This window comes from Trachemys scripta, chromosome 1 (assembly GCF_013100865.1).
Source record: "Trachemys scripta elegans isolate TJP31775 chromosome 1, CAS_Tse_1.0, whole genome shotgun sequence".
NCBI lineage: Eukaryota > Metazoa > Chordata > Testudines > Emydidae > Trachemys > Trachemys scripta.
This window is the reverse complement of record NC_048298.1, coordinates 230,124,063-230,138,370: the sequence shown is the minus strand read 5'-3', so window position 1 is coordinate 230,138,370 and position 14,308 is coordinate 230,124,063. Positions and strand designations below refer to the sequence as shown.

General features: G+C 40.4%; 1 protein-coding gene across 6 annotated transcripts in view; it reads left to right on the top strand.

Annotated features, from left to right (window-relative positions):
• The window catches only part of TSGA10 (testis specific 10), an 80,305-nt gene that overhangs the window by 18,399 nt on the left and 47,598 nt on the right, over positions 1-14,308 (top strand). For 5 of the 6 annotated variants that reach the window (XM_034757959.1, XM_034757962.1, XM_034757961.1 and 2 more), the window contains 6 exons: positions 3,860-4,060; positions 4,631-4,786; positions 5,559-5,732; positions 5,876-5,953; positions 11,555-11,706; positions 13,576-13,691. In XM_034757959.1, the coding sequence (XP_034613850.1) occupies positions 3,860-4,060; positions 4,631-4,786; positions 5,559-5,732; positions 5,876-5,953; positions 11,555-11,706; positions 13,576-13,691 (877 nt within the window). The remainder of the gene's footprint in view (positions 1-3,859; positions 4,061-4,630; positions 4,787-5,558; positions 5,733-5,875; positions 5,954-11,554; positions 11,707-13,575; positions 13,692-14,308) is intronic. The other variant, XM_034757960.1, reaches the window with a different exon arrangement.

Sequence of the window (14,308 nt, the reverse complement as noted above, 5' to 3'; positions counted from 1 at the left end):
AACAGAGAGTCCTGTGGCACCTTTAAGACTAACAGATGTATTGGAGCTTAAGCTTTCGTTGGTGAATGCATGCATCCGACGAAGTGGGCATTCACCCACGAAAGCTTATGCTCCAATACATCTGTTAGTCTTAAAGGTGCCACAGGACTCTCTGTTGCTTTTTAGTTTCAAAGAGCAATTAATACTAATATACGTACATTTAATTGTCTTTTGGTTTTTACTGGTTCAATAAAATAGAAAGATTATGGAGAATATTTCCATTTCGGTGTATATTGGTAATTCTCATTCTTTAAATAGACTATAATATATCCTTTATCTTTTAACTCACTTGGAATTTTGTTTTGTTTTTGAGAGTCTCATTAACTTTTCTACAAAATCCAAAATGATTGACTGCTCTGAATACTCCTAAAACAGAATTCTGCATATATGTGAAATGCACACAGCCAGTATTTTTTCCTTTAGATATTTATTTTAATATTCTGTCTTCCCCAAATGTTAACCATTACATTGAAAAATAATATTTGGAAATATACACAAACTTGTATAAACGTCTAATAAACAATTTATCAGCAAGAAAAACTTCTGAGTTACAAAATGGATGTATATTATTTGCTTCCAGATTAAATTGGTATAATTAATAGACTCCTTCATTTAACTGGGAAGTAATTTTTTGAATTTATCAAGATCACATGGACCTCTTACCATACTACAGTATTAAGCTTTTTCACAAATTTCCATGCCTACAGTATAAGGCTTTTGGTAATTACACTTGCTTCTTAGACCCCAGTCCTTTAATGAGCTCCCTGTAGAAGGACCCCTCTGCAGATCTCACTGCCAGATTAGGGCCTTAGTGGCTTTGATCCTGTGAGTAGGAATTGTGGGAATTAAGAGCCCCATGAAAGATTTTCCTGTGATCTTGTCATAGAACATTGCCAAGCAAAATAGCCTTTTTGTATTGTTATAGTTGTGCTAAATTGAGACATGTATTTATAGCACCTGTGCAATAAAATTAACTCGTATTGAAATGGGATTTTTCTCAGCCAAAACACAAACGGTGTACAGATCTTATTTCATGAACGTTCAACAATTTTTAAAGGTGACTGGTAAAACTAAACATTTGGTTTATCATCCAACAGCAATGAGTGCATATTTAAAAAACCCTTTCAGGCCTTCTTCCCTGCTTTATTTCTATTATATTAGAAAATCAGGTTTTGTCTATCCTTTTTTCCTGAAAGATTCTGTAGATGACTGGGGAGCTTGATGTAACATAAACCTATTAGGACTCTAATCAGGTCAAACTTGAGTGAAAGAGAAAGTGATTCTTATTCAGTTTAACATCTATTTAAATTTAAATTAATTAGAAATACTGGGGAGAAAAGATATCATTGTTAAAGACTCAGCACCTCTGCCTGCTCAAATAAAGGCTTGACACACTCCCACCCACCCCCCGCAGTCCATATCTGAGACCTCCAAAGAGTTCCCCCTCAATACTAAGGAAGATGTGGAAGATGTTACTTGACATTCCTGGCATTTTTAAAGTAAAAAAAAACAAGCAGAAAAATATGGGTAGATCTTCTTTACACATCATAAAAAAAAAACCACGCCGTTTTTTTTTTTCTTTGCAGATGACCTTTAATTAACATAGTTACCTACACTCCAGTTTACTACCATCCTCAAAATTCACCATCCATTACCAACACCAGATATGACAACCTCATGTTTTTCCTAGTAGTAGTAGTAATAATTAGGGCTGTTGATTAATTGCAGTTAACTTCCGCGATTAACTCAAAAAATTAATTGTAATTAATTGCAGTTTTAATCGCACTGTTAAACAATAGAATACCAATTGAAATTTATTAAATATTTTTGGATGTCTTTCTACATTTTCAAATATATTGATTTCTATTACAACACAGAATACAAAGTGTACACTGATCACTTTATATTATTTTTTATTACAAATATTTGCACTGTAAACATGATAAAAGAAATAGTATTTTTCAATTCACCTCATACAAATACTGTAGTGCAATCTTTGTTGTGAAAGTGCAACTTACAAATGTCAATTTTCTTTTGTTTGTTTGTTACAAAACTGCACTCAAAAACAAAACAAAGCAAAACTTTAGAGCCTGCAAGTCCGCCCAATCCTACTTCTTGTTCAGCCAATCGCTAGGGCAAACAAGTTTGTTTACGTTTATGGAAGATAATGCTTCTTATTTATAATGTCACCAGAAAGTGAGAACAGGCATTTACATGGGACTTTTGTAGCTGACATTGCAAGGTATTTACATGCCAGATATGCTAAACATTTGTATGCCCCCTTCATATTTTGGCTACCATTCCAGAGGACATACTTCCATGCTGATGATGTTAGTTTAAAAAAAAAAATGTGTTAATTAAATTTGTGACTGAACTCCTTGGGGGAGAACTGTATGTCTCCGGCTCTGTTTTACCCACATTCTGCCATATATTTCATGTTGTAGTAGTCTCGGATGATGACTCAGCACATGTTCGTTTTAAGAACACTTTCGCTGCAGGTTTGCAAAATCAATGTGAGATTTCTAACTGACCCAAGGTTTAAGAATCTGAAGTGCCTTCCAAAATTTGAGAGGGACAAAGTGTGGAGCATGCTTTCAGAAGTCTTAAAAGATCAACACTCCGATGTGGAAACTACAGAACCCGAACCACCAAAAAAGAAAATCAACCTTCTGCTGGTGGCATCTGACTCAGAGGATCAAAATGAACATGCATCAGTCCGCACTGCATTGGATTGTTATCAAGCAGAACCTGTCATCAGCATGGATGCATGTCCTCTGGAATGATGATTGAAACATGAAAGAACATATGAATCTTTAGTGTATCTGGCATGTAAATATCTTGTGACACCGGCTAGAACAGTGCCAAGCGAATGCCCCGTTCTCACTTTCAGTTGACATTGTGAACAAGAAGCGGGCAGCATTATTTCCTGCAAATATAAACATTGTTTGTCTGAGCGATTGGCGGAACAAAATATAGGACTGAGTGGACTTGTAGGCTCTAAAGTTTTACATTGTTTTATTTTTGAATGCAGTTATTTTTTGTACATAATTCTACATTTGTAAGTTCAACTTTCATGATAAAGAGATTGCACTACAGTACTTGTATTAGGTGAATTGAAAAATACTATTTCTTCTGCTTTTTACAGTGCAAATATTTGTAATCAGAAATAAATATAAAGTGAGCACTGTACACTTTGTATTCTGTGTTGCAAATGAAATCAATGTATTTGAAAAATGTAGAAAACATCCAAAATATTTAAATAAATTGTATTCTATTATTGTTTAATTGTGTTAATTTTTTTAATCGCGTGATTAATTGCGATTAATTTTTTTTAATCACTCGACAGCCCTAGTTATAATATAATAATTAGACACTGCTATATAAGTCAGTAGTTTAATCGTGCTTCCTGTTAACTTGGTGGTAATGTATCAAGGGTTAATCATCACTTCCCCATTTTGTCTTGGAGTTTATTTAGCTCAGGATTACCTTTTAAGCAGGAAACATTCTCAAGTTGCCATCTAAGTACACAATCTTTGTTATATTTAAGATGCTGAAAGTTTCAAGGAGAACTCTTGTAAAAAGAAAAGTAGTTAAGATGGAAGAAACTAAATAACTGAACATCCTATTAGATCAACTGTAGAATTACATACTCATGGTTGGGAAAATGTTTCAAAATGTGAAAGTGCCAATATCCTCAAGCAGTTACTTCACTTTAATATTTTGAAGAGTATGTTTAGCCACTTTGTGTTGAAATATAAGTGCATTACATTTTAAAATGTTATATTTCAATGAACGCATTTTTTGTTTTGGCACTTAAAAGGTTATTTTAGAAACAGAATCTGAAAAAACACTAGGGAAGTCTCCTTCAAGACTTGATACCTTTATTAAGACATTGGAGGAGGACAGAGATTATTATAAAAGTGAAGCTGACAATTTGAGGAAGATGTTTCGAAACACATCTTCAAGTCCTAAGCACAGCCCCACTCGTAGCAGCATTTCAAAACATTCTTCACCTATCCAGGTAAGCTTGGAATACATTATAGTATAGCAGTCATGCATTTATTTTGTACTGAAATCCCTAACACAGGATGTGGCTCTAAATCCATGTTCAGTAATAAGATAGTCTATTAGTTATGAAAATGGATGTCAACCTCCGGCAATTCACACGTAGCTAAACACTGCCTTGTTCTAGATTTACATCTCCTTAAACACTTCTTAAGGCTTACTGTGATTACATTTAAATACTTCATAAGGTGTATAATAAAAATAGTTTTGTGATAGTTAGGCAATTACTAGCCCAAAACAAGGTGAATCAAACCCTTTAGTTCCATGATATAAAGTGAGTAGAGAATACTGAGTCAGATTAAGACTGAGTTTTTGCACATGAAAGATTTCCAATCTCCATTTAGTGTTTGTATTTAGTATATAACATTGATAAAAATGCATACGCATCTAGTTTTGATTGTGTTGAATCTGTTCAGGGCTGGGCTTTCTATATTGTGTGTGTATAGTAGTAGTTTCAAAACCTAAAGTACTAGGAAATGTGTACAAATTTGTTTCTCATCATTAAACTTTTTTGACATTCTTTAAGGGAATGAGTTTAGATCCAGAAGTTATGAAAATATTCAGAGAACGTGAAGAACTTAAGTCAATGCTGGAAAAATATGAGCGCCACATGGCAGAAATTCAGGGTAACATCAAGGTTCTAACAGCTGAGAGAGACAAAATCGTCATTCTTTATGATCGGGTAATTGTATTCACAGGAGCAAGAAAGATAGTGGAAAAATCATATTTGAAACACTTTAAAGGAAAAAATATTTTAGTCTTGTACTTGCATTAGAAATTCAGGTCTCATCTACTCTGGAAGATTCTATGGTTGAGGTTTATCCCTTTTCGGGATGGCACTTAGGCAGGTGTTTAAGTCCCCTTGATTTCAATTTAAGCTCATTCATAAATGCTTTCCTGAATCGAAGAATATATACATGAGTCATTGCATTCAGACTTTGACCTCATTACCCACAACGTTGCTGAGGTGCACTTGTATCATTAGTCGCATGTCTTGTGATTAAAGTTGGTCAGAATTTTTTGTGAAAATGTTGACTTTTTGAAAAATCCAAAACTGAAATATTTCTGCCAATAATGTAAGTAGTTTGATTTGGACATGCCACTGCAGCATCTTATGGGAGTTGTAGTTTTGGTGCCTCATGCTTCTATTTTCTTCTATAGGCCAAGCTTCCTGTTCAGACTATATCTCCCATGATGCACCATAGTCTTTCTTGATGAGAGCAAGTGATGCAGCATTGGAATGTTCAGGTGCTTCGTTTTTCAATGGAAAAAATCTCAATTTTCTGCAGAAAGCAGACTTTGTTTTTTGGGGGGGAAAAAAAATTCAGTGAAAAAATCCAATTTTCTGTTAAAGTTTTGATGGAAAATTTTTGACAAGCCTTATTTGTAAAATATGTAGTCCATAATACATTACATTATCTGTTTCACATTTCACATGTGTTTAAAAATAACAGGCACAGGAAGAAATATCCCGACTTCGCCGAGATGTTATCAAATCCCCCAAGATTCCTAAAACGACTGTGACAGCCCAGGCTATCTTAAGGCGTGTGGAGACAGAAAGGGATACGGCTCTTTCTGATTTTCGAAGGATGACCACAGAACGAGATAGCCTAAGGGAGAGGTTAAAGGTTTGATTTTTATCCCAGCTTGTTATAGCATCGTAGTATAGTTAAGTTTGCGATGTGGTATCCAATATGTGTTTAAACTAAATGTATGCAATGAACTTTAAAAATAACGTTTTGTATGTATTTTTTGTTGTTGTTTGAAACAGATTGCCCAGGAGACTGCATTTAATGAGAGGGCTCACCTGGAACAGAGAATTGAAGAGCTAGAATCAACAGTTCAAGATGTAAGGAAAATATGTCTTGTTTACATATAGAATTGTTATTAATGTCATAAAGGTGACATTTGTGGTTAAAGATCTGCAGGTATAGTTTTAGGGCCCGCTTTTCTAAATGCACATATGAGTAACTGTACATGCCTGAATAGTCCCATTTAAGTCAATTTGATTGTTCAGATGAGTAAAATGTTTGCTGGATTGAGTCCTTTTTTTATAAAAGAAAAACATTAATAAAGAAAATGTACATATTAAATGTATCGTTTCAGAGATTATAGTGTTTGAAGTAAAAACTTGAGTTCATCCACATTGAAGAATGCAATGGAAGCTTGTATTGCTCTCAAAGTGAGATTCTAATATACCAGTAACTGAACATTTACTTACAAGCAGGGCTTAAATTCATCCAGAGCCCACCACAGTGGAGCTCTGGTAAATATTTTCAAACCCACGGGAGCCTTGTGGCTCGGGGCTTCAGACCTGCGGGAGCCCTGGTAGTGGGGGAGGGGGCTCCGGAAAATAATTGTTGAGAATTTAAGCCCTGATTTACAAGTTTAAATAGTTGTTCTGTACTCTTCATTCTCTTGGGAATCCCCTTGGTTAATAGACACCCTTTTCTTTATGCAACTCATTTGATAAATATGGAGGCTGGTACTTCAATATTCGGTCTTGTGATTTTAATGTTGAGAAAGTTGCTGAATGTACAGGAGTCCTATTGATTTGCTCTCAAATGGTTTGACCATTGATTAGAGTAATGTAGTGAATCAGTAAACTAGGAGAGAGAAGAAGGTGGAGAATTTGTGTAGGTTTTTTTTTTTTCTTACAGTGTTAAATCTTTAAATAGATTAGAGCAGGTGATTTCTTTGAATATTAAGCTGAAACCTTTTACTAATCAAGCTGTTATCTTTTTGAAGTGATCTGATTTTAATGTTGGTTTGTAGGGAATCCAAATTGAGATTCTGGAATTATTCTTTGTTTCTGGACTACAGAACTGAGGGAACTACAGGGATAGCTTAATAAGACTTTAGTTGGAGCCTTATGCTCTACAGTAATCTATCTGGGTGTCTTTGCTCAGGAGAGAGCTATGTCTTACATTTTTGACGCAGTGATTTTACTGCACTGTGATTCTTTCACTCAGTATTATTATTATTATTATTATTTATTATTACCATCATCATCATCATGTTACAATACCTTGTGCTATATCATCCAACTCTGTGATTTTTAATTCTTTTAGGCAACATATGACTTTTATGGTTGGGCATAAGCACCAAACCAAGTTTTCCACTAGCGGGGCAACCTACTATTAGAGCTGAAAGATATGACCCAGTAACTCACACTTTCTTTCTATCATCTGTCTCAGGCAAATAGTATAGTTTTGCCAGTGTTGCTCTATGTCAGATACATAGATATGATACAAGAAAGATGAGACGCACACTCCAATTTCTTTCCATTGATCAGTGGGCTTTGAATCAGGCCCTGAGCACAGAAAATGCTATGGAGATCTGCCTTTCAAATAAAAGATTTACAGTACAAATCAAAGTAGAATTTGAACTAGCAGAAGAAATATTCTATATAAGACATTCTTTTTTGAGTGATTGCTAATGTCAAGTCCAATTAGGTGTGTGCGTACTGCGTGCACAACAGCCTGAAGATTTTTCCCCTAGCAGTATCAGTAGGGTCGGCCTGGGCACCCCCTGGGGTCGCGCCTTCTTGGCGCTGGATATAGGGCCCTGCCAACCCGCCGTCCCCTCAGTTCCTTCTTGCTGCCAGTGATGGCTAGCTGGAATGTCCCGTAGCTTTTGCCTCGGCAAGCATGTTTTCTTGGCTGTGTCCTTTCTCTCCATTGTATATAGTTGTAGTTAATTATTAGTAGTTAGTGGTAGTTTCTTAAGTTTCCTTTGGGGGTTCTCCCCCCACAACGACCCTCCAGCACCGGGGCATGCCTCGGTCCCCAGGCTTCAAGGCATGTATAGACTGCTGCAGGTCTGCCCAGAAGCAATCCGCACACTTCGTGCTTACGTCTCTTAGCGAGGGTTATCTCAGGGAGCACTGCAAAATTTGCAGAGGGTTCTGTCTTAGGACCTCTCCCGTCTAAAAGACCGGGATCAGCGCTTCCGTATTTTACTCATGGAGGCAGCTCTTTGACCCCAGTCAGACCCCAGAGCGCTGGAGCCAGCCCCAAGCACCTTCTCTTTGGTGTGCAGTGCGCCGGCACCCTCGACCCGTGAGCCGGTGCCAAGGAAGGACTCTTCCAGAGACCCTCAGCACCACCATAGCTCCATGCACAGAGCCATGCCACAGACCTCCGTGAGGCACCGGTCACAATCCCCGGTACCTCAGAAGAAGAAACCTGACAGAGGTTGTTCTCCAGCCAGGCTTAAGGACCAGGCGGCTCAAACGTCATGGGTTTTGTCGACTCCTGCCCCAGTAGGGGTTCAGTCATGTTCGGACCCCCATCACTTGCCAGCCCGCCACAATGAAGACCTGCAGCTCCCCTCCACACTGGAAGTGTTTGAAGCTGTGTCGGGTCTCTTGGCACTTATGGCGCCAACCTCCCCTCCAAGGTGGGAGAAGTCGCTGGCACTGGTTCAAGCCCTGGTGCAATCAATGGGCAAGCTGGCGATGATGGGTCTATGTGCACCATCCCTGGCGCACTGCTCTCTGGCACCTGCCGCTTGTGTGGAGGAGCCGCACCGGTCCCACAGCTCGCAGTATCGATCCACAGCACCAAGAGGTTTTGCACCTCCGTGGTTGTCCCAGTTGGAGACTTCAGAGTCGGAAGCGGAGTTATCACACTCCAGTAGGAGCAGTAGGTCCCCATCCCGCAGAGACCTTCAGCCTTACCTGGCACCGTGGCCAAGTCAGTGGCAAGCCCTACCTCAGAGGCCCAGGGTGTCCAGAAGGGCCAATCACCAGAGCCAGGGATCCAGGTCAGTGTTGGTAGTCTCAGAATCCTTTGGGCTGCCGCAGACACCTTCAGCACCAGGGACATCAACGGTAATGCAGCCGATCACGGTACCAGCATTGACTGTTCCAGCACTGATACCATCTGAGGCACCGCCACCGACGCTCTTGGCTCCAGGAACCTTCCCGTCGGCTTCAGTACCAGAGATCCTCGCTCTTTGGGACCCCAGAGGGGCTAACGGCAGACAGCAGGCTCTGGCTCCAGTCAGTCTCTCGTCCTCTTCCTCCCCGGATGAGGCAGTGGTTGGCACATTGACTGCTCTGGCCTTGGAGGACAGCAGGATTCTACAACAGCTGCTGAGACAGGTGGCCCAGAACCTTAACATCAAGACAGAGGAAGTGGTGGAGGATGCAACTCTGTGGTGGATATCCTTTCTCCTCCTGGACCATCCCGTGTTGCACTGCCACTGATAAAGACTATCAGTGAAGTCACTAAGATCCTGTGGCAGACCCTGGCCTCTTTGCCTCCTACCGCTAAGAGATGAGCGGAGGTAGTTTGTCCCCTCCAAGAGGGTTTAACATCTTTATACACACACCCCGCCGGATTCCCTGGTAGTGGATGCGGCCAACCAATGCAAGCACCAGGGATACCAGGGGCCCTCCGCAAAAGATTGAGAGGTCCAATTTTTTGGCCTTTTTGGGGAAAAAGGTGTACTCACGCTCCTGCCACACAGCAGAAACGTTTTTAGGCCGCAGCTCCTGCAGAATAGGCAGGAGAGCTTGCAGAGGACAAATAGGAACTCCAGGAAGAGACCTCACCCCTCGTCTGGTCAGGGCTCTGGCCAGTCGAAACCTTCATCAGGCCAGAAGCAGGACCTTTGAAGGTGCGAACGAGAACGGCGCACCAGTACAAAGACTGGATCCATCCTGCCTTACCTTTTCATCCCATGCAACGCAACAGGAAGTGCCAGCAGTTTTGCTCCTTCCTGAATCACAGCCCAGGCTCCATCACAGATGCATTCCACCTTCGTTGGGGGGACCACCTCCTCTACGCGTTTCCTCCCTTCCCTCTTGTTCACAAGGTGCTCTTCAAAGTTCAGAAGCCTCAGTGATATTGATAGACCCAGCCTAGCCCCATCAACATTGGTACACATCTCTCCTGGAAATGTCTGTAGAAGCCCTAATCACGTTGCCCCTCTTCCCAGACTTGATAACTCAGGATCATGGCCATCTCCAGCACCCGAACCTCAAGTCATTGCACTCACGGTGTGGTAGCTCATGGCTTGAACCCGATGGAGCTCTTCTGTTTGGACACGGTCATAGAAATCCTCCTTGGCAATAGGAAACCCTCCACCAGGGCTACCTACCTGGCCAAATTGAAGAGATTTTCAATCTGGTCAGTGCAACACCATCTGTCTCCGACGCTCATGTCTATTTCCCTTATATTAGACTACCTTCTCCATCTTAAGCAGAAGGGGCTGTCCATGTCGTCAATAAAGGTTCACTTGGCCTCCATCTCTGCCTTCCATCCAGGTGGAAAGGGCTGGTCGGTCTTTGCCAACCCTAAGGTCAACCGTTTCCTGAAAGGTCTCGACAGGCTATATCCACATGTCCGACAGCTGGTCCCGGCCTGGAACCTCAATCTGGTGCCGCCCTTAGAACCGCTGGCAACATGCTCTCTGCTCTACCTCTCGTACAAGGTGCTGTTTCTGGTAGTTATAACCTCAGCCAGGAGCGCTCAAGACCTTAACATCAGAGCCTCCTTACACTGTGTTCTACAAGGACATGGTTCAGCTCAGACCCCAGCCAGCATTCCTCCCTAGGGTTGTCTCCCAGTTTCAAGTCAACCAGGACATTTCTCTCACAGTTTTCTACTCTAAGCTGCACGCAAGCAGCAGGGAACAAAGACTTCACTTGCTAGATGTTCGCCGGGCATTAGTTTTTTACATTGAGCGAACCAAATCATTCCCGAAGTCCATTCAGTTGTTCATCGTGGTAGCAGACAGAATGAAAGGGCTTCCAGTCTCCTCCCAAAGGATTTTGTTATGGATCATGTCTTGCATCTGGGACTGCTACGACCTGGTGAAGGTACCTGCGCCTCCGCTCACAGCACACTTCACCAGGGCACAGGCTTCATCAGCAGCGTTCCTGGCACACGTTCCAACCCAGGAAATGTGCAGAGTGGCGACGTGATCCTCTGTTCATACATTCATATTGCATTATGCCATTACCCAGCAGGTCAGAGACGATGCAGCCTTTGGTAAGCGGTGCTGCAGTCAGTGAACATTTAAGCTCTGACCCTGCCTCCAAATTTAGGCTTGGGAATCACCTAATTGGAATTGACATGAGCAGTCACTCGAAGAAAAAACAGTTACCTTCTCATAACAGTTGTTCTTTGAGATGTGTTGCTCATGTCCATTCCAATACCCACCTTCCCTCTGTCAGAGTAGCAGGCAAGAAGGAACTGAGAGGGTGGCAGGTTGGCAGGGCCCTATATCGAGCACCGTGAAGGCATGACTCCAGGGGGTGTCCAGGCCAACCCTACGGATACTATTAGGGGGAAAATCTTCCGTCTCTCGTGCACGCATGCGCAAACGCACCTAATTAGAATGGACATGAGCAACGCATCTCGAAGAACAACAGTTACAAGAAGATTAGTAACTTTTTTTCCCCGGCAGTTCTTAATGTCTAGTCATTTTACTCCTATAGCTTGACAGTGAACGTTTGGAACAAATATCAAAGATAGCACTGATGAAAGAGACCATAGATTCTGTGGAAATGGAGATGAAAATATTGGCAAGAAGGGCACTGGATTCAGAAAGTGAGCTCAGCAGACAAAAAGCAGAATGTGGTTCACTAAGGTAAATAAAAGCATATACATAAAAACTATTGCAATTATAAAATAAGCATATATCCACTGTTTTGTCAAAGCTTTTCTGTTTGTTTAAAGGAGAAGGAGCTTGTGACAGACTGCTCTCATGAGGGGCGCTCAGATTTGTAATCAGCTCTTCTCCCTTCCCCAGCCTTCACCTTGGTCTGATATAGCCTAGGTTTGTTGACCTTCAGAGCATGCTGCAAGGCATATCTATTTTCTCTGGCTTTTGCAAAAGGTGAAATTTGATGGGGATTGAGGTTTATATGGGGTTAGGGATTTTTCTAGGAGTGTTTAAGAGTTACATTTTATTGGATATTGTCAGCAGCTAATTTTATATTTAAGTTTTGTAACTGCTTTAAGACCTTTCTTTACTTCTAAATTGAAGTAAATACAGAAACAAACTTACATTTCATGTAATAGCCAGGTTTCAGCCTCCTCAAGCTGCCCTCTCTCTGTCCTTGAGAGGCGCTCCAAGAGGAGGAAATGATATTGGAGCGTCTTTCAAGGACTGGAGCTACCAGCCTGACTGAAACTTCTAGCCACTACTAAGAGCCACTAGTGGGACAAGAGCCATGAGCCACACTCAGGAGACGACTACAGGGAAGAAGGCAAGTTAGGCAGCATGTGCAGGAGGGAAGAGGGGAATCAGGTGGCAAGGGAGAAAGATCAACAAAAAGGAAGCATGTGCAGAGAATTGGGGAAGAGGAGGACAAGGTGGCACAGAAGCATGTACAGGAGAGAGGGGAACACATTGGAAGGAAAGATATTGTGATTCTTTTCCAAGACGGTAAAAAATCTACTCCCATTAAACATACTTCAGATACATGTCTACTGTTACTTACAAGTAATTGCTGTAGTTGCTATGTGAATGTTGCACTGTTACAAATAGATCTGTGATGGACAGGAGAGCTGCTCCACAGAATTGTGAATGCGAGTGGGGCTGGCCCATGATACACTCTCTCTTTTAAGATGTGGCCCAATATTATGAAAACATCTGAGAAACCCTGCTCTAAAGTTACTGCTACTTCCTGTTAGTCTCTCAGCTTCATGAGTACCATAAAAAAAAATTGGTGTTCTTTATCTTAATTTCAATTATTTTTAAGATTGTTCTTGTTATACCTTCAAAGTAGCACTAATAGCTCTTTTCAGTTCCAAAGCACAGGATGAGCAGGTATAAGCTTCGCTATCTAACTCAGGGGTTGGCAACCTTTCAGAAGTGGTGTGCCGAGTCTTCATTTATTCACTCTAATTTAAGGTTTCGCGTGCCAGCAATACATTTTAATATTTTTAGAAGGTCTCTTTCTATAAGTCTATAATATAGAACTAAACTATTGTTGTATGTAAAGTAAATAAGGTTTTAAAAATGTTTAAGAAGCTTCATTTAAAATTAAATTAAAATGCAGAGCCCCCCCGGACCGGTGGCCAGGACCCGGGCAGTGTGAGTGCCACTGAAAATCAGCTCACGTGCCGCAGGTTGCCTATCCCTGATCTAGCTCTATCAGTGCACTTCAGTCATGATTTATAACAGTTTGTAACTTTGCCCATCCCAGTCTTAGGCATTTTCTAATCAGAGCTTATAGTTGATTAAAAGCTTTTTTTATCTTATTCTAATCCCTTGAGCTGTCCAGTCTCTCAAAACACCTCTAATTCTGTGGGATTCTTCACAGGAATAGACCAGCGTTCATAATTAAAGATAGACTAAGATAAATGTTGGTGCAATATCGGAGATTACTTGAAATATCTCAAGAAATGCTGATTTACTTAACTTTGGCAGTTGTGGTGACATTACAGAATGTGAGAAAAGCCATATTAATATATGTTTGCATTAAAGCTGTCACTCTTAATACTTCTACAGCTTATTAAATGAAAAGACAGAACAGAGTCTTTCAGAGACGCAGCGACATCTTGCTAAAAAAAAATATGAATTACAACTTACCCAGGAGAAAATTATGGTTTTGGATGAAAAAATTGGTGAGTTAGATATTTAGTTAAAATTAATGGTAGTATTGCTTTCTCTTCCTCACTTCTTCCACGATATATAAAAAGTAATGTTTAATCAATCATTTTATTTTAAGTGTTCCAGTAGTACAAAGGCAAAACAATTAATTCGTCACGAGAAATTCAATATTAAAATAGTTTTATATTTTATGGCTATTGGAAAGCATATGGGTACATCAAAAAAATTTTTTCTTACTTTCAGCAACAAAAAGCAAATAACTTATTTTCTGTTTTTAGAAGGAGTTTTCTCCCTATCTCAGACCAACATAATTAAGATGGTTATCAATAAAGTTATTCCTGATAAACTACTCCTACTATTAGTTGAACAATAAGTTTTGTTACCCATTTGATTTGTTTGGGCTCATCAGTAATATTTGCTTAACAAACTGTAGCTCCCAATCCTGCAAGGTGCTGAGATAGGGTGTTGTAAAAATAAATTTAATGTTTGAAGCACTCGAATACTGTAGTGATGAGCGCCATAGAAAAACTCAGGAGGAAATTAATAACAGTTTCTTCAAAGCAGAGTATGAATAGTATGCAGTAATTCTGTCTTGGGAGCACATGTTGTTCAATAAGGAGAAAACAAATAC